This window comes from Falco cherrug, chromosome 5, assembly GCF_023634085.1.
Source record: "Falco cherrug isolate bFalChe1 chromosome 5, bFalChe1.pri, whole genome shotgun sequence".
Classification (NCBI taxonomy): Eukaryota; Metazoa; Chordata; class Aves; order Falconiformes; family Falconidae; genus Falco; species Falco cherrug.
In genome coordinates this window covers 47,284,369-47,310,132 of record NC_073701.1, presented here as the reverse complement: position 1 = coordinate 47,310,132, position 25,764 = coordinate 47,284,369, and the positions used below count along the sequence as shown (strand labels likewise).

Below are 25,764 nucleotides of genomic sequence, written 5' to 3'. Positions count from 1 at the left end.
TGTACATTTTTCTGAACACTCAGCCTCCTTGTCTTTCCCACCCAAGGAACCAAGATGTCATTTCAAGGCATATACTTGACTTTTAAGTATTTCCATTGTTTATACTTTTTAGGGGAACTGGGCATTACACAGAGTACTGAAGCAGAACGGGCTATATATTACAGCATCACAGGGATTTGGGGACATCGAAGTTTGGTTCCTGGATCTGCCAACCACACTAACAAACTGCATCATTTTGATTTGGGCTTATGGCACAAAACTTCAGGTATGAAACTGAGGCCCTTCACTTTAAACCTGGTAGACTCATGCACCTTTTGGGCACAAAAGGAAGAAAATGGTACCTGTAGATGATGAATCGCATCCTGGGTGGGCTACACTGCATCTGAAAAAGCTGATCTCTTGCCACTGACAGAAAGGGGACCTTGAACCACTACATCCCCAGCAGAGGAATTTAAAATTAAATGAACCCAGGCTGTTCTTTTTCAACATCCTACCAACACAGCAAGGGTGATAATAACATGTTTTGCATTGCTAAACATTTCCAGTGGGAATAAGTTGTTCTGGCAGTGGTATTGAGGCAAATTCCAGCCAGAGGGGATGGCTGGCAGCATCACTCATGGAAGCAAGTTCATTTCTGCCACATGGTATATGCTATCTGTCCTTCTCTACATATTTACACTGCCTGATCAAGAGTGAATACACAGAGACACAAGTTGTACCTCCTGCTCCAGAAGAGAGGGGCACTGGGCAGCAAACAGTGCTCTCTAGGAGAAAGGTGACAGCTGCTGACCCTGAAATTACCAAGAGTAAAATTCCCTCACTTCCCCCCAGTTTAAAAGAAAAAAAAAAAAAGTAGTTTAAAAATATATATTCATCCTCAAGATTATATCAAGGAAACTAAAACCCTTTATCCTTCTCTTTAAAAGTTAATTAAAGGGTCTTTCATGTGTTGTGTCCCTTGCAAAATCACCTGGTAGCCAAACACACATGGTATGACAGGTTTCTGAAGAGAGCAATGGCAGAATGATGCCACAAAGCTGTCACTGGACACTAGCACTCCCAAGGGGGTACTTTCAGGGATTTACCCCTACAGTTCATTCCAGCAGGCACTGGCCATATGATAAGTACATTTAAGGCTAATGTTCTCTCAGTCCTCATTTCTGACTCTCTGGAATGCATCGCTACTGTAACAATGAGTTTCCTGTTATACAAAATCATGTTTAGAAAATTGACAAAGTACTTTCATATAAGAGAACTCTTCTAGAACAACCCCATCCACAGGAGACAGGTACTCTCCACAACTCCAAACATGCCAACATCCTATCTGACACTTCCCAGTAAATGTCCACTCCTAGGAAACACATGCCAAAAAAAACCCTCTCTCTTTGGTCATCCTGAGGCCAGTGATGGGATTTGTCCCTTAGCAGGTGAACAAGCAGAGGCTGAGCCAAGAAGTCCAGCAAATGTATTATGTTTCATGGAGCTTTCCATCTCTTGGCTAGTTCTAAAGACCTTAAATCTCTTTTTCAGCTTTCAGCCTCCTGCAGCATTGGTCCTAGATAGCTGGTGGCACAGAGCAATTGCTATTTGGAAGTCCCTAGAGACCAGCCTTCAATAAAGGTTCTTCCCCAGAAAGCATTTTCCTTTGTGTGAATGCTGTTTGTCAGGCAGCAAAGAGCCCACCACAAAGGAAACTGAATTTAATACCCCTATTCACTAATGAATTTGTTGCATTAAAACATTTTTCTTCTCCTTACAATAATGAAGAGGCAAGTGGCAAAGTGGTGCTTTGTCCACTAATCAATACTTTCAAGACATTATGAGAAAAAGCAAAGAAAGAATCCACGTGGTCAAAAGAGGAGGTGTTGCCTATAGCAACAACATGTGGCATTACTAGTTCAGGCCAGGTGTTCGCATTTTATTGTGGCTGATGTACAAATGAAATTGAACAGAAAAGAAATCAAGCAAACCAAATATAACTTCTGTAGTGTTACGAGAGACTCCCCACACAGCATCAAGGGAGAAAAGAGGAAGGGAAAATATTCAAATCCAGTTACTTAGAGTTATTTTTCTTTAAGACAGCACTGCATGCTATAATTTTTAAAGTTTCAGAAAACTGACATCCTAAAACTTCTCTAGACTAACATTACTTCTGTAACTGGAAAAAAACACATGTTCTAAAATACATCCATGCCATTATCAGTGCAAAGACATGTTCAGCTACAAAAATAGGGATATATTTACAAAAAACATTCAGGGCTAAAAATCTATTTGCTTAGAAAAATACCAATACATCATAAACTCCACACTCTATGAAAGAATCTGAAGTTTTGTCGCAGCTCTTGTCCTGCTACTCTGCCTTTTCTCTACTGAAAAATTTGCCATCCCACAATTGCGCTGACAAGGTAGCTCCTGGCATCAGCCATGGAAAGGCAAGTGAAATCCTGGCAACAAGGTAGTCAGTCATCACAAGTGTCAATGGGAAAGTCTAGTACAGAAAGAGAAAGGGGAAAAGGAAGAAAAGGTAGGTTGGGCATTCATCTTCAACTTTTCTTTCTCTTCACACCCCTATGAATGCATCACCACACATTAAAAAATAATACAATAATACACCCACAAATGACCAGTACCTTCTCCTTTTTGCGTACGTACTTGTCAGCAGCTGTACAACTTTCTGCCTACTCGCATACAGTTGCTTGGAGTTCCAGCAGCGTTGTAAAAATGACAGGCAGTCACAGCTAGTGAAAGACCTTGGATCTGTGTTTGACCAAGGCACAGGTGACTTGACCAAGACCTGCTTGTGCTCAGTAACCTCTTTCACCGGTGCTGACAGCTCCCAGCATGAACAGTACCGCAGACACCTGAGGGCTCATCCGAACCAAACTGCGCCTCAGTACAAACCATCAAGTACCACCCAGAAAGTGTCCCTGACTTGGTTATAAACAGTTGCCATTAAACAGCAGAATCACCTGTAGCTATTCTTTCATCCCTACCAGAACCCCTTATTTACTATTGCTACACAGATGACACACATCATCTACACCACTTTAGGTCATGATCTATCTAATCGCACCAGCCGTTTCTTACTCGTAGGCACTCTCAGAAATATCAGTATTCACTACTCTAAGGAATAAAGGAAGCTTTTATTTCTTGAAGGATGGCCAAAATGATCACCAGCTTACAATAAATTTTATCACATGAAGATAATTAAGCAATCTTAATAGGTAAGGCTGTTTCTGTACAGGCTGAAAAAAACAGGAAAGGAATGGGGTGCAAAGTTTCAGTGAGTCAACTCTCGTAGCTGTTCGTTCATCTTTTTTTCCCTCTGCATTTCAAAATCAGAGGAATAACTCCACTTTTAAGATTAGCTTAGCTTATTCAACAAGTCTTTAATTAATCGGAGCCTCTTCATTGTGAGTTGCTCTCTGATCATTTGGTTTCTGAACAGGGGAAAAATTGTTCAACAGTTCTGTGTTGTGCCCTGGTGAAATCTAATATTCTGTCTTTATCACTCACATATTTAAAGTGGAGTGTCATGGAGGGTAAAACGACCACTGAACAATCTGTCCTAAGCAGGGAATTCCTCCCTGGTGGCAGGCAGTTAATGGTTAGCCAACATGCTCTAGCAAGAGCATATATATTATTAACAAGATACCATCTTACAGCTGCCTAGGTGCAAAAGGAGAGTTGAGCATATGTGGAATCAGCTGCAGTGTATTGTTCCAAGTCTGGGGAACTCATTCTACCTTCCTCTAGCCAACTTAACGGAAATCCAGAATGTGAGTTTTCCATTAATAAGTTCTGGTTATTCCACATTAGATTCTCATTTAAAATTTTAATGAGGGTACTGATATTACATGCCCACCCCCACCCCCCCACCCCCCCCAGGGATTACAAGGTTAAAAGTTCCTAGAGGAATCACAGCTTTAAGTTAAAAATGTTAGTATAGTATTAACTGATAACAAGTTCTCCTAGAGGCCTCAAAATAAATATATACTTTATTCTTTCAATTTTTTTTCCTCTTGACATTTTGATGTTATACAGTACGATACTGATTGAGTTCAATAAGGGTTAGCCTTCATTTATGTAAATATTTGGAGAGATAAAAATATGAAATGTTGATCTATTCCAGTAAATGAATGCAGTGTCCTTTCATTAGTAAGTTGTTCTTTTAAACTAAATGTCAAAGGTGATGAGTAAAGTATTATTAATAAATAAATATTGGGATATTTTTAGATGGGCTTTTGAATTGCTAAAATATTTATGTGAAATCAATTAATTTGCAAACTTTTAAACCTCTACTTGTTTCTTATACTGTGTCTAGTGTCAAGGAAAGCAAAAGACATTAAAAAGGACTAGTTCAGTAGCTAAAAAGGTAACAGTAGCTTTTCTTTTAGGATGGGAGAGGAACTGTTACCTAGGCATCATAGGCATGGACAGTGTAAGCCATTGGAGGGTGCAGGAGGAGCCTCTGCTAATGGTGTTTGGCAAGCCAGAGTCACTCTTGGCCTTTCAAGCCCTCAGTATTGGGCTGTTGTTCTAGAGGAGGCTCTACCACGCCCTGAAGCATTGCAGGCAGGTGACTGCTCTCATTGCTTGTTGAGAGGGAGGGCTATGGAGCAGGCATCAGACCCCAGACAAGTACCTAGAGAAAAGCTCAGGGGAACAACCCCATCCTGCCTCACAAAGTCCACAACTACCTGCTACAGTTTAGCCCCAGCCAGAAACTAAGTACCACACAGCCACTCACTCACATCCCTCCCCCTGCCCAAGAGGGATGGGGAAGAGAATCAAAAAGGAATGTAAAACTTAACGTTGAGATAAAACAGTTTAATAACTAAACCAGGAAAGAAAAACCCAAAACAATAGTAATAACAATTATAATGAAAAGGATGGAGAAGGGGACAGGAATAAAATCCAAAGAGAAGGGAAAACAAGTGATATACAACACAATTGCTCACCACCTGCTGACTGATGCCCAGGCAGTCCCCTAGCAGCGATCGGCTGGCTCTGGCGAGCTCCCCCCAGTTTATATACTCAGCATGATGTTCTGTGTTATGGAATATCCCTTTGGCTAGTTCACATCAGCTGTTCTGGCTGTGTCCCTTCCTCGTTTCTTTTGCCCCTCCAGCCTTCTTGCTGGCAAGGCCTGAGAACCTGAAAAATCCTTGACTAAGTACAAACAGGACCTAGCAATACTTGAAAACATCTGTTACAAACGTCGCTCTCACACAAATCCAAAACACAGCACTGCACCAGCTACTAAGAAAATTCACTCTACCCCTGCTGAAACCAGCACACCACCCAGGGAACAGAGACACACCACACATACAGCATCTGATGGAAAGCTCATTACACCTCCCTATATATCTAGGAGGACAGAGAATATCAGATCTGACCACAAGGAATCATGCAGGACTCGGTTTGGAAGAAGCTGCCTTCTTCCTTCTGCAAGGAAGACACTTGCATGACAGGGAGGGGCAGGACTGCTTCACAAAGAGGATAAACCAGGAGTTGAGGTAGCCCTGCTAACGAGGCATAGTCCCATAGTTGCACATGGGACTAGGGTGCTGATAGCAACATGCCCACAAAAGACAAATCAGGACCAGAGACCATCAGCCAAAAGCAGCAGGAAGAGACAGGGGTAGATACTGGACTGAAAACACACTACCCGAGCATCAGCCTGAAGTCCCTCTGGGAGACAGAGCAGGGACAGGGCTAGAGGTAATACAGGCTATGGCTTACACCTGCACTCCGCCTAGCAAAAATGCACCACTGAGCTAGAACATGAAGACACAGCACTAAGCACACCCCAAACTTATTACAGACAGAGACTAGAGGCCCAGGCTTGAGGTTAAATAGCTTCCTAACCCCGTGAGCAAGGTGTTTGAGAGGCCCCAGGTGAGGCTGATCAGGGCTGTTAAAGCCTTGGGATGTTGCTGTAGAGCAGATTTAAAAGGGGTTTTTTGGCTCTTCCTTGTTCTATACCAGAATTTAGACACTTGGTGAACATGGTTATGATCACTTGTGGCAGACAAGAGGAGCAGCAGTAGGACTAGGTCCTTAAATTTCAACTTGCTCTGGAAAGACTTAGATATTAAAAAGCCCATGTCACAAGTTCAGCCGATGAGTACTCGTGACTCCACCAGGCTAAGAAAAAACGAACATGGCTGGAGGTTAGGTGGTCCTGGCCATAGCTGAGATATTGCCAGACTCAGAGAAATGGGAAAGTCTACCATATTAACTTCCAGTTGCCTCCACCTTAATTCCAACATCAGCCGTGAGTGTGTTGGTGGAGCCCTTTCAACCTCATTGTGGAAGATATTGGTGGGATGGCTGATGAAACTGGTGCACAGCTCCTAGGTACGTTATTGCAAAGAGCTCTGAAATGGCCACAGATCTCCTAGGACAATGGTCTCAGCCTTGGAGGTGAAAGCATGAGGTACTTACTGCCATAATTAGGAAGTGAGCAGGCAGTGCCCATGTAGTAATAAACACAGAAGTGAAATGGAGGAGAGTAAGGGAGACCTCAGACAACTGGGTAGAGGATCCTTATTTCATGTACTAGGGCTCAAGTCAGTCAGATCATCCTCTTGGTTTCTGCCTAGAAAACAGTTGGTACTGAGGAAAGAAAGGGATCTGAAGGCCAAAGAGAAGTGTGGTGGTTGAAGAGAAAGTTAGGGGGCTATTAAACAATAGATCTTGGAAGAAATAGTTTATTTTCCTTTCTTTCCTAATCTTCAGTTTACATTATTGCATTCTGAAAACAAATTACTTCCCTTTTTGGAAGAAATAAATTAAATCCAGTATAAAGTTTATTAAATTTAAACCACACCAATCAGGAAATGGAGAGGTTACTTATCTCATAACAGTATTAACTTGGGCTCACCCTGAAGAAAAGCTTCATTTATCAAAACCTGATCTGAATACCCTTTTTGTCCAAAATTGGGTCACATCCCAAAATATGAATCATTTGCATTGGCAGATTCCTGATTTATCTCAAATCTTACTTGGCAGATACATTTCATGTTCCCATCTCATGCTACAACAAAAAACGTCTAATATAAAGAGGTTATCTAGAGAAGAGCGATAGACAAGATTACATGCATGGGAAATTTGTGTAGTTCTGTTTCTTGCCTTTGGTGACCCCTCCTGCCAAAACTTCACAAGCAAAGGAGTCTTATAAATTCATGACTTTTAGGCTTTAACGGTTTCTCTAAGTAGGTGTGTAGGATGATGATTTATATGCAAGAGGACAAAAATCAGTTCAAATCATGGCAGTTCACCTACTCAGCAGCGTAAGTCATTGTTCTCCCTCTACACTGGCTCCTCACAAATATGGAGCCAAGTTAAAGGTTTCTGTCCTTTCCCTCAGGAATTGCATCAAGCCAGTGGGGGACTGTGACTATAACTCCGAATTTACAAGCTCTCCCTCAAAACCAATACTTCATATGAGCAATCAAGTTGGCACCCCAGAGGATTTCCCATGCTCACAGAGGAGGCAGCCCTGTCTCAGCTGCTAACCCATTGTGGAGTAAGTCCTCAGGAGTCTGTGAGATCAGTCCCTATGTTTAACCAGCACATTTTAGCCATATTTATATTTCTTGGACATAGAACTGACTACCACAACGGCAAATGGAGAAAGGAAGGTATTACTGTTACAAAAATACGGGCTAGTAAGTCCTAAGCCCTGGACCAAGCAGCCAGCCCTGGTGTTAACTGTTTTGTCTGGCCAGAACTAGCAGAGAAGTGGGCTCCGCCAGGAATCAGGAGCCCTCCTACCAGCCCCTTTGACATACAGAAATACTTAACAAAAACATCCCCAGTCCACACAAACCAGCCACCCGGTAGCGTGGAGAATGAAGTTCCAGTTTCTGATCTCATAAATTTGAGTGAAAAATTAAAACTAGACAGCACCAATGATCAATACTGGGGAGCTGGTGTTCTGGTTATCATAAGGACTACAGCCGGGTCTTAGCTGCAGCAAGCTTACAAATGAAATATTTTTTTGGCTGAAGTAAGTGTGTGTGCCTATGTCTAAGTGTTGCTATTACTCAAAGGAAACAGTACATGTCATTAACAAAGCAATTAATGTCACTGACAGCTGAGGGACAAAAATCATGCCCTATTCTCTTTCCAGTAGTCTTTCCCCTGTAATATCTGATGATGATATAGCAGTAGAAGTTGATGGGAGCATCACAGATACCAAATACTGGAGTAATAGTATGATTATTAGATACAGCTGATGCTGTTCTAACATTATTAAATAGATTGCTTCCAATGTGTAATGCATGCTGCCAGAAGGTCATCCCCATGTAAACAAAACAAGAGGGATTCCTTCCTGTATGCATGGAAATTACCCAGACACTAGCTGATGATTCTGTATTTCAGATTGTGCCTCATTACTGTGCAGCAAATAAACATACATCCTGCTAAGTAAAAGATTTGAGAAAAAGAAAGGGGGAAAAATGTATGTAGCAACATTTTTAAAAACATCTGGTTTTAAAAACCAAAAATATTTTTATCCTGGATATGTGACATCAACCTGGACATGTACATAAACCCTGAAACTGCATTCTTTTTTCTCCATATCTAATTCATTCCAATGAGGACCAAGGAAGGGAATACTTAGCTTTTGCTGCTTTCAATTTAGTCCAAGAAAGACAACTCAAAATTAGAAAATGTGAGGGAACTGCTATTCAAGTAGGTGATGAACTGTAACCTTAAACAATGCAAGACCTTAATGTCACTGCTATAGCATGGTACCCTCTAAATTGAAAAATCTTTGCTCTGAAGAAACATCAATCCTTAAATCTTTTAGGAAAATTTGACAAAGCATAATCCAGTCATGTTGTAAAGCTGATCTAAAAATGAAATTTATCAGACATACGCCTCTCCTCTGACATTAAAGGTTATACAAAAAAAAAAAAAATGCCCGAGAAAGAGGATAATTAATAAATATAAGAGACTGTAAATATGGAGTAGAACAGAAAAATCTTAGTACTTAAACTTACAACTCAGAACGCTGTATTTTTTACACTTCATACTTCCTAAATCTCTTTTAAAACTAGCGTAGCTGATACTGATTTTATCAGTTTAATCATTGACTTGTTGCTTAACCTGTCTTGTTACTTAGGTCTTTAAAAGTCAACAGGTAATAATATGAAATAAATAAAACCTTTGTCACTCATTCCTACATCAGGTTTTACGTAACTCTCCTAAATATGAGTTGCATCAGAAACCTTTGAACAGCATGCCAGTAAAAGGGACTGTATTGCAAAGAAGCTGATAAAGTCTTGTTTGGAATATTGTCAATTTATTCCAGGAATTTAACTGTAATTAACCAGATACTTTAGGCTTCTTGAATGTAATAAAACTCCGTTGTGTAAATATACTGCTCCTCGTTTCTTCAAGTGGAAAAGCTTGATCTATAATGGCCCATATACAGCCCTTCTCTTGTTTGAGACTGCCAGTAGCTGTGGGCAGAGACATGATGATTTCTGTAACAGGAATGTCAGCCAGAAGCTGCTAAAATGAAATGAGACCTTGACTGCCTTTGTACCTGACCCTGGATTACTTCAAGGCAATAACTGAGGTGTGAAAAAGCACTGTCTTCCTGTACCTTCCCTTGATCCCTCCACTTAATATCACATTTTAACAGTTACCAGTCTACTTCCTAGTCCACAGTTTTGGAAATTAATTAAGGGGGGGGGGAGGGGCTCAATTTTTTGCCTTTAGATGGTGGATACTCACACACTTCCTGATGAAAAATTAGCTGCTCCCTAATGCAGGATGGAGGGGAAAATAAGAGGAATTAGACAACTGTGTGGAATTACAGGGCTCTGTTCTCATTGGGATCGTGGAGTCATGGTGAGATAGCTCATAATACGGAAGTACTGCCTTGGATGGATACAGGGGTTTTGGGCAGGACAGACCAGGTCAGCAAGGACGTGGAATTGTCCTGTATATGATGGAGCCTGAGCCATCTGAGAGTTTACAGGTCAGGATTAGAGGCAGACCAATAAGGGCGATGTTGTTGTGAGTGTCTCCTACAGGCCGTCTGAAGAGGAAGGAGTAGATGAGACCTTCTTTGGACAACTGGAAGAAGTCTCATGTATTCAGCCCGCGGTCCTCATGAGGGACTTTAACGACCCCACTATATGCTGAAGGGACAACACAGGCAAGGACAAGCAATCCAGATAGTTTCTGAAGTACATCATTGATAACTGATAAGTGACTGTAACTGACAAGCGATTGAGGAGCTGAAGAGAAGACATGCTCTACTGGACCTGATTATTTCAAACAAGGAAGAAATGCTTGGGAGCGTGAAGGTCATGGGTAGCTTTGGCTGTAGTGACAATGGGACAGTGAAGTTTAAGATCTGAAGGGGCAGAAATAAGGCAAAAAGCAGGATCATAACTCTGCAGCAAGACAGCATACTTTGGCCTGGTGAGGACTTGCTTGGACGAATCTCATGGAATATGGCCCTGGAAAGAAGAGAGGTCCAGAAGAGCTGGTTAGCATTCAGAAATCACCTTCTCTAAGCTAAAGAACAGTTCATATTGAAAAGCAGGAAATCAAGCAAAGTCATCAGGAGGCCCACATGTATGAACAAGGAGCTCCTGACAAAAATCAAACAGAAAAGAAGTGCACAAGTGGTGGAAGCAGTGTCATGTGACTCAGGAGGAATATAGAGCATGCAAAGCATGCAGGGATGGTGTTAACAAAGCCAAAACCCATTTGATACTACAGCTGGTGAGAGGTGAAGGGCAACAAGAAAGGCTTCTACAGGTGTATCAGCAGCAAAAGAAAAACTAGGGAAAGTTTGGGCTTGCTATAGAATGCATCAGGGGACCAGGAGACAAAGGACATATAGAAAGCCAAGGTGTTCAATGCTTTCTTTGCCTCACTCCTCACTGGTAAGACCAGCCTCCAGGAATCCCAGGTCCCTGACACCAGTGTGAAAGTCCAAGCAAGAAAGACCTACCTTCCATGGACGAGAATCAATTTAGGGATCATCTAAACAGATAGGATGTGCACAAGTCTATGGGTCCTGATGGGATGTACCAAGTGTGCTGAGGGAGCTGCTGGCATCACTGTGAGGCCACTTTCAATTGCCTTTGAAGGGTTTTAATGACTGGAGAGGTTCCTGATGACTGGGAAAAAAGAAAACATCACTCCTATCTTTAAGAAGGAGGCAATGAACCTGACAGCCTTCTACGATGAGAAGACTGGCTCAGTGAACAAGAGGAGAGCTTGACTTTAGCAAGACATTCAGCATTGTCTCCCATAACTTCATTGACAAAATGATGAGGTACTTACTAGAGAAGTACACAGTGAGCTGGATTTAAAATATTGGTCTCAAAAGTTTGGGATCAGCAGCATGAAGCCCAGCTAAAGGCAGTAATCTGTGGTATAGCCCAGGGGTCAACACTGGGACCAATTAATAACCTGCATGATGGGGCAGAGCACACCCTCAACAGCTTTGCAGACAATACAAAACTGGGAGGAGTGGTTGATATACCAGCTCATCATGCTGCCTTTCAGAGGAGCCTTGACAGGTAGAAGAAATGGCCTGACAGGAACGTCATGATCTTCAAGTCCTACACTGGGAAGGAATAACCCCATGCACCACGAGACACTGGTGGGCTGGAAAGAGAAGGACCCGGACATCGTGATAGACAACAAGTTGAACATGACCCAGCAATCTGCCTTCACAGCAAAAAAAGGCTAGCAGCCTCTTAGGCTGTATTAAGAAGAGCACTGCAAATAAGTCAAGGGAAGGTGATCCCTCCCCCTTGCTCAACCCTGGTGAGACCCCATCTGGGATGCTGGGTCCAGTTCTGGGCTCCCCAGTGAAAGTAGGACATGAACTTACTGGAGTGAGTCCAGAGAAGAGCCATGAAGATATTTAAGGGGTTGAAGCATCTGATATGCGAGGAGAGGCTGAGAGAGCTGGGACTGTTCATCCTGGAGAAGGCTCAAGGGGGATCTCATCAATGTGTATGAATACCCAATGGGGGCAAGTAGAGAAAATGGAGCCAGACTGTTTTCAGTGATACCCAGTGACAGCACAAGAGGCATTAATTGAAATACAGAAAAAAGCATCTAAACATACAAAAAAACTTTTTCCACTGTGACATTACTAGGCTGCCCAGAGAGGCTGTGGAGTGTCCACATTTGGAGATATTAAAAACCCAGCTGGACACAGTCTTGGGCAACTGGCTGTAGCTGACCTTGCTTTGAGGGGGTGGGGGTGGGGGGGTGGGGCGGGGGCAGGTGGGGGGTGGACTAGGTCCTTCCAACTTCAACTATTCTGTGATGATTTAAGAAGTGATGTGTTGTGGAGTAATCAGACTAATCTGGGTACCTTTCACTAAGACACTAGCTATAGAAAACTCCCAAATACAGACAGCTCCCCAAAGAAAACGTAGCATAACTAAATAAATTAAAATGTTAAGCCTACTCACACTTTGGGGACCACACCAGCTGTGGAAACTGAAACTCTACACATTTGGCAGATTTTAGTCCCTCATCCTTAGATATTTCGTAGTTTCTTGGGGGAAGCACTAATGAAAATATTACTGAAATAAATGCTATGCTTCCTAGAAGGATTTTTACCAGCCATTCTTGATCAGGAAATCTGCATCTGTGGTGTGTTAGGTTGGAGGGTTTGCTGACCTTCAGCTGTTGCAGCAATTTGATGGCTCAGGGAAACATCCTGTAATTGTTTTTCAAACGAATATGTGCCTGTGTCCTCTAAAACCAATCCCAACCACTGATGCAAACCAGAGGACAATCTGTTAGTGAACTTCTATACGCCTTTTTGAAGAGGCCGATTCTTTTGTTAAACTTTGAGGAAGTCTTTCCTAGTAATTGGCAGGAGTCAGCACCATATCATCTCTGAAAGACATAAAATTGCCCAAGAACCACTGCTAGATAATCCTCCTGCCTGAGCCATAGCATGAAAGAGCCAGCAGGTTAGTGGGCTTCGGGCATGCCCTCACCCCACCTTATGCCTGCTGCAATTCATGGGGACCCTACAGTGTTAAAGCAGAAGAGCCACCAGAGCCAGCTGAAGTTGTGCAAGCTTCTGCATACCAGGGTTAAATTGTGTCCTCCCGCTCCACCTGTGGAGAGGGCTAGGTGCAGAGAGGTGGATCCGCCAAAGGTATGGCTCAGGAGCACTGCGAGGAATGGGCTCTGGGTGCAGCTTAGGAGACAGGAGTTAGCTGCGGGCTGCTGCTTGTTGTAAGTAATATAACAGCACAGGGTGCCAATCAGCAAGGGGCATTTTAAGCTGCTCACAGCTTTTCATGAAATTGGAATAGAGGTGGTTACTTGGAAACAGTAAAAATGTGGATGAGAAATGCAGAAAATTACTTAGAAACACTGGCTCCTTCTCATGCTCTGACAGTTCCTGTAACTGATGCAGCCAACAAGGGTAGGGGACAGAGATCCCAGCTGCAGTTTCCATCCCAGCTTTGTCAGTAACTTTGCCCTCCAGCTCTGTCCAAGTGTGACATTTCCCTTGGTGCTCTGGCAGAGCAGAGGGTGCAGGCCAGGCCAGTGTGGCCTTGACCTTTGGCCAGTCAGGGTAACACCTCAGCCACCTGCCACGGCCCAGCTGCTCCAGCTGCTGCTGCAAGCAGGAACCTCAGCACAAAATGTCCATCGCTCTAGAAAACAAACAAACAAACAAACAACAAAACACCAAGAAAAAAGGCTTGCTATAAAGCAAATCCTTGCTATTAATGACTCTGTGTTGCCCTGGGGTCTTGTGTACCATTCCATGAGTTAGCGAGGGTCAGAAGAAGCCACCCATGAAAACAAAAAAATACAGAGTAAAGATAAGGGTCCAGTGCAACTGTAGCCCTTTTCTGTGCTATGCCCAAAGCACCGTAACAGGTAAACCTGCAGCCAGCATGGAGCAATAGGAAAGTGAACAGTGAAGGACAGAGGATACTGAATTTCCTTGCTGAGGGACAACATGCCTGCTGGGTTTAGTCCCAGCTGCCTCTGCCTGCCCTGTACAGCAGCATTATTCCACAACAGTAATGTTACAGCCATTCAGGTTGATCGTCCTTCACTTGTTTTTGTCCTTAACATGAATGTCTTCCATGTCTAAATTCAAGTTGCACATTAGTACTATGATTTTCCCGTGCCCACCATGAAGCAGCAGGGACCCATAAGCTGCTTCCACCCCCCTGCAGATTTCTACCAGCACAAACTGCAGAACTGATCACTGTCAGGAAACAGATCTCTCAGGACATGCAGACATCTTTATTTTCATTACACGCAGAGGAGGGGGCAGGGAACAAGCAGATGGGATCAAAGTCCCCTCCCTAAAACAAGAAAAAGTCCCATTCTCCTTATCTTAATCATGGCATTAGCAAGTTTCTCTAATTCCCTCACTCTTCATCACAGCTATGCCCCGCAGAGAGAAAACACCTGGCACAGGTGTTTCTGGTGATGACTGCTAGCTCTCGAGAGCAGAGCTATCTTTATTGAGTACATTAAATATTTCCTGATTTACAAAAGTTGTCTTCCTGAGGCTGATGCTCCAAAGATTTGCGAGACACCTCTGGGCAACCACAGCTGTGAGCCAACGGAGATTTCTTTTTCATGAGTTTGAGTGTTTTCTTAACACGTATTTAACAAAACAGCCATGACCTGCTCAAAGGAGCTCTAAATTTGTGCAGGTAGAATTAACCCTAAAATAAGGAGCAAAGTAGATGCCAAAAGTTTGTACAGCAAGAGTCTAAGCACCGACTTTATTGAGCAGATAAGTATGGTTATACATAAACAAATGTAGTCTGTTGGCTGCTGTAATTAAATGAGGGGAGGGAAACAAGTTAAATGGGTCAAGCTTTTGTTATGATCAAGACTTTAAATATCCAAATGGTATGCTCTTGGGGGAAAACCTGTTGGCTTTATTATGTTATTTAAAAGACAGTTCAGCACAAAGAAGTACAATCTTACTACATTTCTTACGTAATTTCTTTCTTTACTTACGTGAATTTGCATGTAGAAGAGCTCTAAACATGATAAGCAGTAAAAACACTAAAACAAAAAAGGTTGAGATAAAAAAGGGACAATTTTTCATGTCATGGTAAACATTGTTATCAAATGAAGCTAAGAAATTACTGGTATCAGTATGTGAGTAATTAAAAGCATCTTTTCAAAGAAGCCTGCCAGACTGTCTTCTGTATGTACATATATAGAGCTGCGGTAGTGTTAGTAGTGTATCTTACTAGCAGTGTTATCTAATCCAACATACGCATTTGGACGATATAAGAATGAGGAGTTTTTAATCTCTCCATTTATTTATTCCTGATTTCCTGAGAGTTAAGCTTTGAAATCAGTCCTGATTGAACTCCCTGAACCTTGGGATGATGAAGAATATCAGGTCTCAACATGCAGGTTTTTAACTCAAAAGTCTAGAGAACGCCAAGTTCTGTTTCAAGGATTTGGAAGCTGGTATCCATCCTCAGCACTGTCTGCATTGGCTCTTAGTGGCAACTTGCTTTCTGTTTTTCTCTTTTCCCCTTTCTGTTCTTTTAACCACAAGAAATATTCACTCCTCTCTCTTAAATTATGAATAATTAAATAGCACTCTAAAATTAAGGTCTTTAACAGAAAATAGGAAGAAAAATAAGATAAGAAATTCAGGGTTTACAAAATTTTCCTCAAAATAATGACTAAACTTAAAGATTTCTTTAACTATCGGTAAACAGTAGTCAACTGGAAACATTCACACAAAGCCATGACACATTTTGCATGACTTTGAATTAATTTTTGCCTTGCTACCTTCAAAATAATTATGTTACACACATGAAACTCCTCCTGGCACTTTGTTAACATCTGGATGCTCTTGTTATATTTTTTACCCCAAAGTCTGTATATTCTTTTGGACTAAGAGATTATTTCCTTGGATAATTCACTCAGGTGAATTTTCATTGTTTCTGTCATTAATTTTTCCTTTCTTACTACAAGGAACCAAGGAAAATTTTGTTTAACTCTTGCATAAATATAAGAGGAGAATTAATACTGTTAAATTTCTGCTAGTAATGCCTAGAAAACATCAGACATCAAAGAAATAAAAGCTGCAGCTTGCTTTATTAAGAAAGATCAGTGGATAACAACACTGAACAACAAATACCTAGGACTTACTGTCCTACTTTTTCTCATCTCAGACTTAAATTAGTATTCTGTAGCCTACCTATTTTACCATTTCACAGTATGGAGAGATGACTCTTCCCAATATAAACCAAATGTTGCTTCCTTCAGCAATCAGAAAGCCATTTTCAAATCAAACTCTGAGCGTATGGGCACTGTCTTATATTTGAAAATATGCAAAAGTTATTTTGGGCATGGGGAGAGAGAAAAGTATAGAAATATGCAATAAATGAAGTTTAATCAAGCTAGTATTTCTCCTTAGAAAATACCATTTGATATTATCTGGGTGATGAAAATATCGTTGTCCACTAGCATTAGAACAGTGACCTCTTTGGAGTCAGGTTGGCATATGCCAGCTGTTTGCCTTATTGTTTAAATGTTCCAAATTCTAACGTATTTTAAGTCAGTTTTATCAGAAACACCCTCAGTGACTGCACTTTCTTCAGATCCCACAAGAAAAGGCTGTTGGAGCCAGTTGCAGATAGAGACACCCACTGGAGTTACAAAGCCTGTTTGTTCCCAGTAAGTTGGCTTTATTCTTGGTCATACATGATTGTGGAAGCCACTGTGTAAATCAAATTGTTTATTAAGTAACAAAAATTTCCTGGAAGAAAAAACTAACTTCCAAACAGTGCTGATGTTTACACTTCATGCAATGCACCTGAACAATTTAAAGAGATGAAAAGGAAAGGGAGAAAGGCAGCCCAAACATTTGAATGCTATTGCCTGGACAAGCATTGTGGTATGTACATAACTTCAACTGGTCAGAGATGATATTCTGCCTCTGGAAGCAGTTAAATCTAGAAAAGAAAGAAAGTACTTATTTAAATGCAAAAGGTTGTCCAAATGTTTCTAAACCATTTCTTTCAGGGCATTAAATAATACTCAAATGTCCACTGAAGTCAAACTTGCACTGAACTAAATCAGTGCAGTCTGTTGGTGGATACAAAATGATCCTGCTAATGTAAGATGTCACTTGTGATAGCTGTGGTGCATATCTATAGCAGTAAGAAAGCAGCTACATTCACCAGAGAGGCAACTGAGCTCTCATGTGCCGGTTGGCCATTCCCGAACTTTTGGGATGTTTGTAGTTCTTTGTTGTAACAACAACATTCACTCCCTTTGTGTTCCTCATAGTGAGCCAGGAAAGCTACCCTTTATCATTACTGAAATGATGCTACTTCTCAGAAAACATTACTGTTTCTAGAATAGTCCATTGTTTGTTCTTCTCTTTCCTCTCTGCCAGATTATACTTAGATTCTTATATTAAATCCTTTCATAATATGATTTTTCCTGTTAAGAGTTTCTGCAGTAACTACATGCATGCTAAGTGCTTGGAGAGGGAGGAGGAAGCTGTTTAATTTGTGCATATGCAGAGGAGTGGCCCTTTCTCTTTCATAAGTTATGGTGGACATTGCAAAATAGTTTAACAGCAGCTGGTCCAGCTTTTGTGATAGACTGGTGAGAACATTTGACTCAAGCTTCTGCCACTTAAATCCCCAAATGTTGACTATGACCTGAAAGAAAGAAAATATCTTCTTATACCTGTTTTACATGTCAGTAGTGAAATCAGCAACTCTAGACTAAACTAAAATCTAGAATTTTGAAAAAAAAATATTTTCTGTCCTTACAGAATAAAGATATTTTTTGAGGCTTATTAATAAACTGCATTGTATCAAAGTAGGATTGAGCTGTACCATAACAATACCCCTACCATTAAATTATTTGCTGAGACCAATAAAAGTGTCTTCACTGCAGTCAAATCAGCATCCATTCAGCTCGCTTTACTTCTGATCCATATATAGTTGTAGATTGTGTGTTGCTGGGCAGTAAAAGGAACAAGAGACACGAACAGAGAATCAGCTAGCTTCCTGATCTCCCTGCTTAATTATATTTGTAGGGAAGACAAATTATCCATGGATTCAAATGAATGTACAAGTGTAATTCCACTCACGGTATTCAATTGTACTTCAACAAAATAGCAAAATGCATGTTAGTGGCTATGTATGGTACATGAGAACAACAATACTGAAACATCACAAAGCACATCATAGGCTAGACAGGATAGCTTTCACTTGAATTTAATGAGGCATAATGTAATCATAACGAAAGACAAATTAAATCACAGCTTACTGAAATTCTCCATTCTGAAAAGAGTACTAATGCCACAATGAGTCTCTGGGTTGCAGCTAACTGAGATGATACAGCATGCTCCACTGGTTGATTCTAAAAATGGTAGAAAAAGGCTAAAGCCACTTTACACAGGCAAACATATACCAATGGCAAAAGAAAATTACTTTTAGACATAGGTACTCTGTTAACTCTCAAGTGTTACAGTACTTCATTTGCAGCAACAGTCAGACTGACGCATTGAAAAGTTATAGATGCAGAACTAAAGACTTTACTCGTGTAAGCAAGCTTTTTGACCTAAATGAGGACTGTTGGGTTTGAGGCCAGGAACTCTATCAGTATAATATTAGAAAAATATATTTAAATTACTTCACAATAATGAATTGAGTGAGAAACCTAATCCAAATAGGACTAAGATTTCCTTTCATAAGGATTAATTATATTACATCACTAATGATGATTTTGTATTCAAAATTTTTTCATGCCAGCACAAAATCTATGAAGGGGCAGAAATCTTACAAGTATCCAGTTTATGACCTTATCCAGACTCTGTGGGCTATGGTGGGCTATGCGTATAAAGCAGACTGTCAATCAATTTGAAGGAACTGTTGAAGCAATACTGTGCCATCTTTGCTACATGTTCCTCTTCCTGTTGTGGAGTGACCAGTAGTAATTAATTACAGCCTACTGTCATAAATCTGCTTTTCCCTCCACTCTGATCTTTTAACATGAGTCTGTAGTTTGACATGGAATAAGCAGCTCAAATACCAACCTACAGGAATCCTAAAAAGACAAAGCAGGGCCACTCAGACCAGATTCTCACACCACTGGAGCCCAGTAATTACACAAATCACAGTGGATCCAGCATCTGATATGACCTTGTCCTTTCTTTGTTCAGATAGGAAGATGAGGGTACTCCTTGCTCTTACAGTCAGTCCTACAGCTTGCACAAGGCAGGAACCTGCCATAGCTTGTCATCGCCTAATGGGTGCAGAAGTCCCTCCCAAGGGGATATGATGGCTGAGCAAGGATTTAGTATCACTTCTCCAAGTCCTATTGTTGTTAGCCCTCTTCCACACCACTAGAAGGGAACTACCGCCCCTTGTATCTAGCCACATGGCCCGATGTTACACAATTGAATAAGAGAATAAATATGGATACCTGATGATTTGGGGCAGCTAGGCAGGAGGGTGGGTGGGAGTAGCTGCTATACAAACCTTACAATTTCAAGTATTATGACAAATCTTGAAAATTTCCATTTTCATAATGGTAAGAAGTCTGTTCTTCCATGTCTTGAGTTACTTGCTTTTGCTTTCTCCATTCCCTTCTCTGTACTTCATTGTTTTGACTGGTAGCACCATACATCTTCTTTGGACTTACAAAAGTTTCATTATTCATCTCTGTTTCCTCAGCTAGTTCATCCTGATAAATTATGCCACATTTCTCTTCATTGAGGTTTTCAGGGTCAGCCCATTCCTGCTTCTCCCCAGAAGCAAAGATAGCGTAGAATATCACTCCACTGTAATGCACCAGCGCTGCGATCAGAAAGACGTTTTGCCATTCTTCACGGGTCTGAAAGAATGGTGCAGCTCTCATTAAGTTTGCAGTAAAAAAGAAATATTACTGTCTGAATTAGACCACAAATTAGCACATATTGAACAATGACTGTGATCAGTGTTTGATTTCTGATGTTACAGATGGAGCAATTTATGAGGGTCGTTATGAAGATTTTTTTCTTTCATAACAATGGCTAATAAAATATAACATGGGAATTTTTTTTCCTCACAGTGAATTTTCTGTCTTGCATGTGAAATATTCATGGAGTTGGAAATTCAGAGATTTCTCTAACAGTTAAGATAATCTTATTGTAAAACAGTGATTGGTTAGGAACCCTGTCAGGGATGCATTGTAGAGGAGTTTCCCAAGTCCTATAAGCATTCCCCAGTGGTACAAAGATATTGCAGAGACTTAGCCTCAGGTAGTATAAAATAATGTCTGATTAGTTACTTAGTAGATATTTAGATAAACAGGTAATTAGTTTATAATAGCCAAGAATCTGGCCACCAGGGTATTGTAAAAGTGAGTGTTTAAGACAACCAACAGAAAACAGCTGCAGAGATCAATGATGAAACGGAGTTTCCAGGAAGCTTTGAAATGTCTTATCTTTTGTGGCCTTACCTAATCCTTTTCCAAGAAAACACAGAGAAATGTTACCTTATGTTTTGTCATTGCCCCAACGATAAGTGGGCACACCATTCCTGACAGTGTCCCCACACCATTGGAGATGCCCATCAGAATGCTAGCGTAACGCGGGGCTATGTCCAAGTGATTCACATTGAATCCTGCAACAGAGAGACAACGGTCAACTGCACAGCATTGTGCTTGGTAGCTTTCTAGAGCTGTTCTGACTGAAGAAGCCAAAAAGGTAGGAACCCCCCTACTATATATACCAGAAAGAAGGGTAGTATTTTCTTGGTGATAAAGATGGAAGATATGTTGCAACTTTTTATTCTTTTTCAAAACCCCTTTGGGAATCATGTTGTATAGAAAACATAGTTTGTTTCGACCTTGCTGAAATTTTAAAGTATCTGTGCTTCCCATTTTCTCATACTGAAACAATGCACTCTGCAAGTATCTTTAATTAAGGAATGAATGCCTCGTGTTAGTCAAATGTCTGATATATTTTTATTTATGACATAGTGGTTTTTAATACATATTTTCCAGTACTTTAAGTAGCAGTTTAACATGATAAAAAAACAGTAGGAAAAATAATTACCCTTACTATAGTGTATCTTTTGGATACATATTTTATTAAGAAATAAAAACAAATAGTAAAAATCAGCTGAGATAATTTTCGTGCTTTAGGTAATGAAAATTAGTCATAGGAGCTATGGATGATCACAAGAAAGGGTGATGAATTCCAAGTGCATGGGATTAAATACAGTAAAAAGTTGACTACTGGGAAAATCCTGCAATAAAAATTGATTGATAGAAATGGTCTTCTATGCAAGCACCTCGTAACTGAGTAAAAAAACTACTTCCCACCTGCACAGTCCTAAACCAGCAAAAGACCAGTAGTTACTTTGCTGGTCAATTTTGTTCAATAGATCCATCTTCCTGGCAGTCTGCTAGCTGACGGCCTTCCATATTCATAACAAAAGAGTTTTTTTTAATAATGATGGTACTGGTGGAGCTACAAAAGTCAATATGAGACTGGAGACACCCATGAAAGTGTTACAAACAACTGTTCTGGAGAAGGGCTGGTTATAGGACACAACAGGGAGAGGACTGACCTAGAAAGCAGAAACTGGCAGCTAGGGCTGGGAGCGGGGCTGCAACTGATAGCATTTGAGCAACTATTCATTCCAGAGTAATTTTCTCTCTCTCTCCTTTTAGGGATACTGTTTATGGAAGAAGAAAAGGTGGCTGACACTGTAGAAGTATACTAGAAAATAACAGCACAAAGCTGATGTAAACTAGAATCAATCAAGAACAGATTCTTTCAAAGCTTCATCTCTTATGTGCAACATGTTTCATGGACACCGGAGTAAATTACTTCTGATATGGGAAGAAACAGGGAATACCCATAAGCAGCCACATTAAGAGCAAACAGAATAATAGAAATTATGACAGTAACAACAGTGAGGATAATGACATCACTTTTATCACTAATAGTAAAACCAAGAATAAGATCAATTCTTACCTGAAATTGCAAAGCCACTGAAGCCTACTGCTAACACCAGAAAGGAAATAGCCACACCTTTTGTATGAGAATAACCAACTATCAAAAGCAAGGTTGCTTCCATCCCAAAGCCTTCAAATGAAACACATGGCAACAAATTACATTTAAATTACTATTGGTCATGGAGATACTAATAAGGTCTAACACGAACAGCAACTTAAGATGAGACAAAATTCTTTTGTATATTATAGCTGTTTTTGAACATGCGTGGAAGATTTGTGGATTCACAGAGATAGTTGAATATTTATTGTTTGAGAATATACTTTTTTCTCCTCATTGCTGTGTAAACGACTCAAGCAATTGGTGAAGTTAACTCACTGAGCAGTACAGGGACACAATGAGAAAGTGACTCTGCAAAGTCCTGAAAAATTCACAAACATGACAGGACAAGGAGAAAAACACTTCTTGCCTTCAATTTCTCATGGTTGTGGTGATGTGAGATGTGCTCGGTAAATGGAACAGAAAAGCATTTTACATATAAGTGTGGCACCAACACAATAGGACGTACCTAAGCATCACAGGGAATTTCCAGTCTCTGCCATCACAGAAACTGACATTTCTAATATGTAACATTACAGTCCTTCTGGGTTGTTTGTTTTGGCTTGGTTTGGGGGTTTGTTGGGTTTTGGGGTTTGGTTTGGTTTTTTTCATTGTTGGTTTTTTTTAATGATACTGAAAATACACCCGGAAGATACAATGAATTTGAGAATCCTTTGTGACAATGCGTAGCCAAGCTGCATGGCATCTCTGACTGCAGGCATCTCTATTTCAGGCAGCCTATGCCATCCATAAATAATGTAAGCCAGGAACTGGCAGTGGAGAACGACTCCACAGGCTATCTGGCTTGAAAATTTTTCCCTAATTTAGTATCATCCCCACAAGTAGATGTCATTGATTTTCCAGTTCAGTGACTGAACTGGAAACAATTTTTTTTGTGCTGAGTAAAAATGCTTCTGTCCATCCCTCACCCTTTTTTTCACTCAACCCTTCCAGCCTAAACTTGACAGTGGTTTTTCTGCTGGAAGTAGCACATAGGAACATGGCCAGCTATTGCAAGACTGTATCCGCTTGGAAAAGCTCTCTCCAGCACCACAGTACAGGGTTACCTTTGTCCATACAAGTTTGCAGGATGAGGTCTATTTGATCATACTACTCTTCTCGGCCAGTCCCTATTGCCCTTTCAATTATTAACAAGGCTTCTTTCCTCCTCCCTTTTTAAAAGTGTGCTCATATGAGTAAGGATTTACACCATGAGGACATCTAACATCAGCTCTCCATTAAATCCTTCAGATGAACCAGCTGTAAATGCATTCTAGAGTAATTTGTCTCTTGTTACACTTAAACATGGACCAAACTATGATTTTTGCATCAGCTGCAGAACAGAATTGAAATATTGTATTTTCAGAATCCAATAGTACCTCCACAATTCATGACCTTCCTTACAGTGGTAGTGGTTAAAATATTCCTGCTCCGTAAGAAGTCCGCTAGTTGCCCTCCAATGGGTACGATGATAGTCATGACCATGTGAGGAACTGCCGACAAAAGGCCAACCTGCAATTAGACAAATGAGTGCTTACTGCTCATGTCCTCCCTCAGGATTTAGGGGGAAGGGAATAGGAACCATACCTTTCTTCACCCCTTTGTTACCCCCATCAGACACTTTTTTGATCCTGGATCCTTGTGTGGGGGAATTGCAGACAGGTCCAACAGGACCTGCAACCAAGACCTGGGTGACCTTAAGCTACTTTTTTCCCATTTTTAAGGATTTCTGGGAGCTCGAGAGATTTCAGCATACTCTCGTCCAGGTAGTAGCAGCTTTTTTCCCAGGCCCTTCCAGTAATGGCAGTATGTGAGCCATGCCATAGCCAGAAGCTACCCACCTCAGCCCTGGTCCACCATCTCTGCTGGGGCTTTTGAGATGGGATTCACAGGATGCTGTACCTGGGAAGTGGAGCGTACAGGATGCTCCTTGGGGTGCCAGGTGCTGTCCAGTCACTGTCCCTGACAGACAGGGTCAAAAACGGGGCTGTTTGCTCACTGCTGGGGTCAAACAGCACCCTGTCCAAAGGGGCAGTCAGTAACTGCCCCTGCCAGGAAGCCGGATCTGTGCAGACCATCTCTTGTCTGCCCAGCGCCTAAGGGCACCAATGAAATGTAAAGTGCCTGGGCACATTCCTTCAGTTTTTGAGGGGTAGGGTGGTGTTTCTTCCTTCCTTCCTTCTTTCTCTGTATATATATAATAAAAAGGAAAAAGACAACTCTGTCTAAAAAGTCTGGAGCTAATGCTCTGATGGAGTTTTCCCTCTCTCCAGTGACCAGCAAAGGAGCACAATAAAACTGCTTTAATTTAGCTGGTTAGAGTAGGTGCCCAAGGATGGGTGATGGAAGGAATATCTCCTTGTGGCCTAGGAGGAGAAGCCAGAGCACAAGTGAGAATCTCACCTTAGAAATATGCAATATCCCTGCTCTTCCATGGTTACACTGAAGAGCTGCATAGAAGACCGTTAATATTAAATTCTATCGTAGACATCACAAACCCCTGTCTTATGTGTCCTGATATTAGAGTGCCCTATCTTGGTTTTCACCTGCTTTTATATTTTTTTGTTATCCATGTTCTTAAGGAGCTTGTTTCTGGATAACAAATCTCTTCCTGTTGCCTGCTACTGTGTAAAGGAAGGAAAAACCTGCACATTGTGTATGGACCAAAGAACATATAGCATAAAGCCTGACATTATGGTATAATTTTACAAACTATTAGCATACATTTAAAGTCATGCGTGTATTTTTATTTTTGTGGGATTGGAGCCTACAAATTGATGCTCATCTTCTTTTCATTTTCATAGAATCACAGAATGGTTGAGGTTGGAAGGAGCCTCAGGAGGTCATCTTCTTCAATCAATGCTCAAGCACAATCACCTAGAGCAGGCTACCTAGGACTGTGTGCAGACAGCTTCTGAATATCTCCAATTACGGAGACTGCAGCTGCTTTCCAGCTGGGTGACTCCCAGCATATATTGGTGTATGGGCCTGCTCCTCCCCAGGTGCAGGACTTTGCACTTCCCCTTGTTTGACTTCATGAGGTTCCTGTCAGCCCATTTTTCCAGCTGATTGAGGTCCCTCTGGAAGGCAGAAGAACCCTCTAGTGGATCAAGCCACTCCTCCCAGTTTTGTAACATCTGCAAACTTGCTGAGCGTATGCTCTGCCCCATCATCAAGATAATTAATGAAGATGCCAAACAGGAACAGACCCAGTATGACCCCTGGGGTACACCACTAGCTACTGGCCTCCAACCAGACTTCGTGCCACTGATTACCACCCTCTGGGTCCAGCCATTCAGGCAGTTTTCAATCCGCCTCACTGTCTGCTCAACCAGTCCATACATCAACAGCTTCTCTATGAGATCTATAAGTACCTACCTTACTGAAGTCTAGCTAGCAATATACACCGCTCTTCCCTTTATCTACCAAGTCAGTCACTTCATCATAGAAGTTTATCAAATTGGTCAAGCATGACTTCCCCTTGGTGAATTTTCTGCCAAAAGGTTACTACTTTTTGTGATAACTCTGGTATTTATCCCAGGCATGGGAAAAGACTATTTTGCAGAGTTTTAGTGATCAGCATGTCATCTTCTAGAAGTTTGTTTTTTTTTTTGAAGCAGTAATTTAGTGAAAAGCTTATTATCTAGGATGTTCTACCTCCTTACATTGACAGT

The 25,764-nt window shown here is 41.1% G+C and overlaps 1 protein-coding gene across 1 annotated transcript in view; it reads right to left on the bottom strand.

Moving 5' to 3' along the window:
• Positions 1-14,779: 14,779 nt before the first annotated feature.
• The window catches only part of SLC17A8 (solute carrier family 17 member 8), a 36,861-nt gene continuing 25,876 nt past the window's right edge, over positions 14,780-25,764 (bottom strand). Inside the window, exons 9-12 of the mRNA XM_005444042.4 lie at positions 23,470-23,602; positions 22,013-22,123; positions 20,524-20,651; positions 14,780-19,881 (exon numbers count right to left, since the gene is read on the bottom strand). Of these exons, the coding sequence (XP_005444099.3) occupies positions 19,543-19,881; positions 20,524-20,651; positions 22,013-22,123; positions 23,470-23,602 (711 nt within the window). The 3' untranslated portion in view covers positions 14,780-19,542. The remainder of the gene's footprint in view (positions 19,882-20,523; positions 20,652-22,012; positions 22,124-23,469; positions 23,603-25,764) is intronic.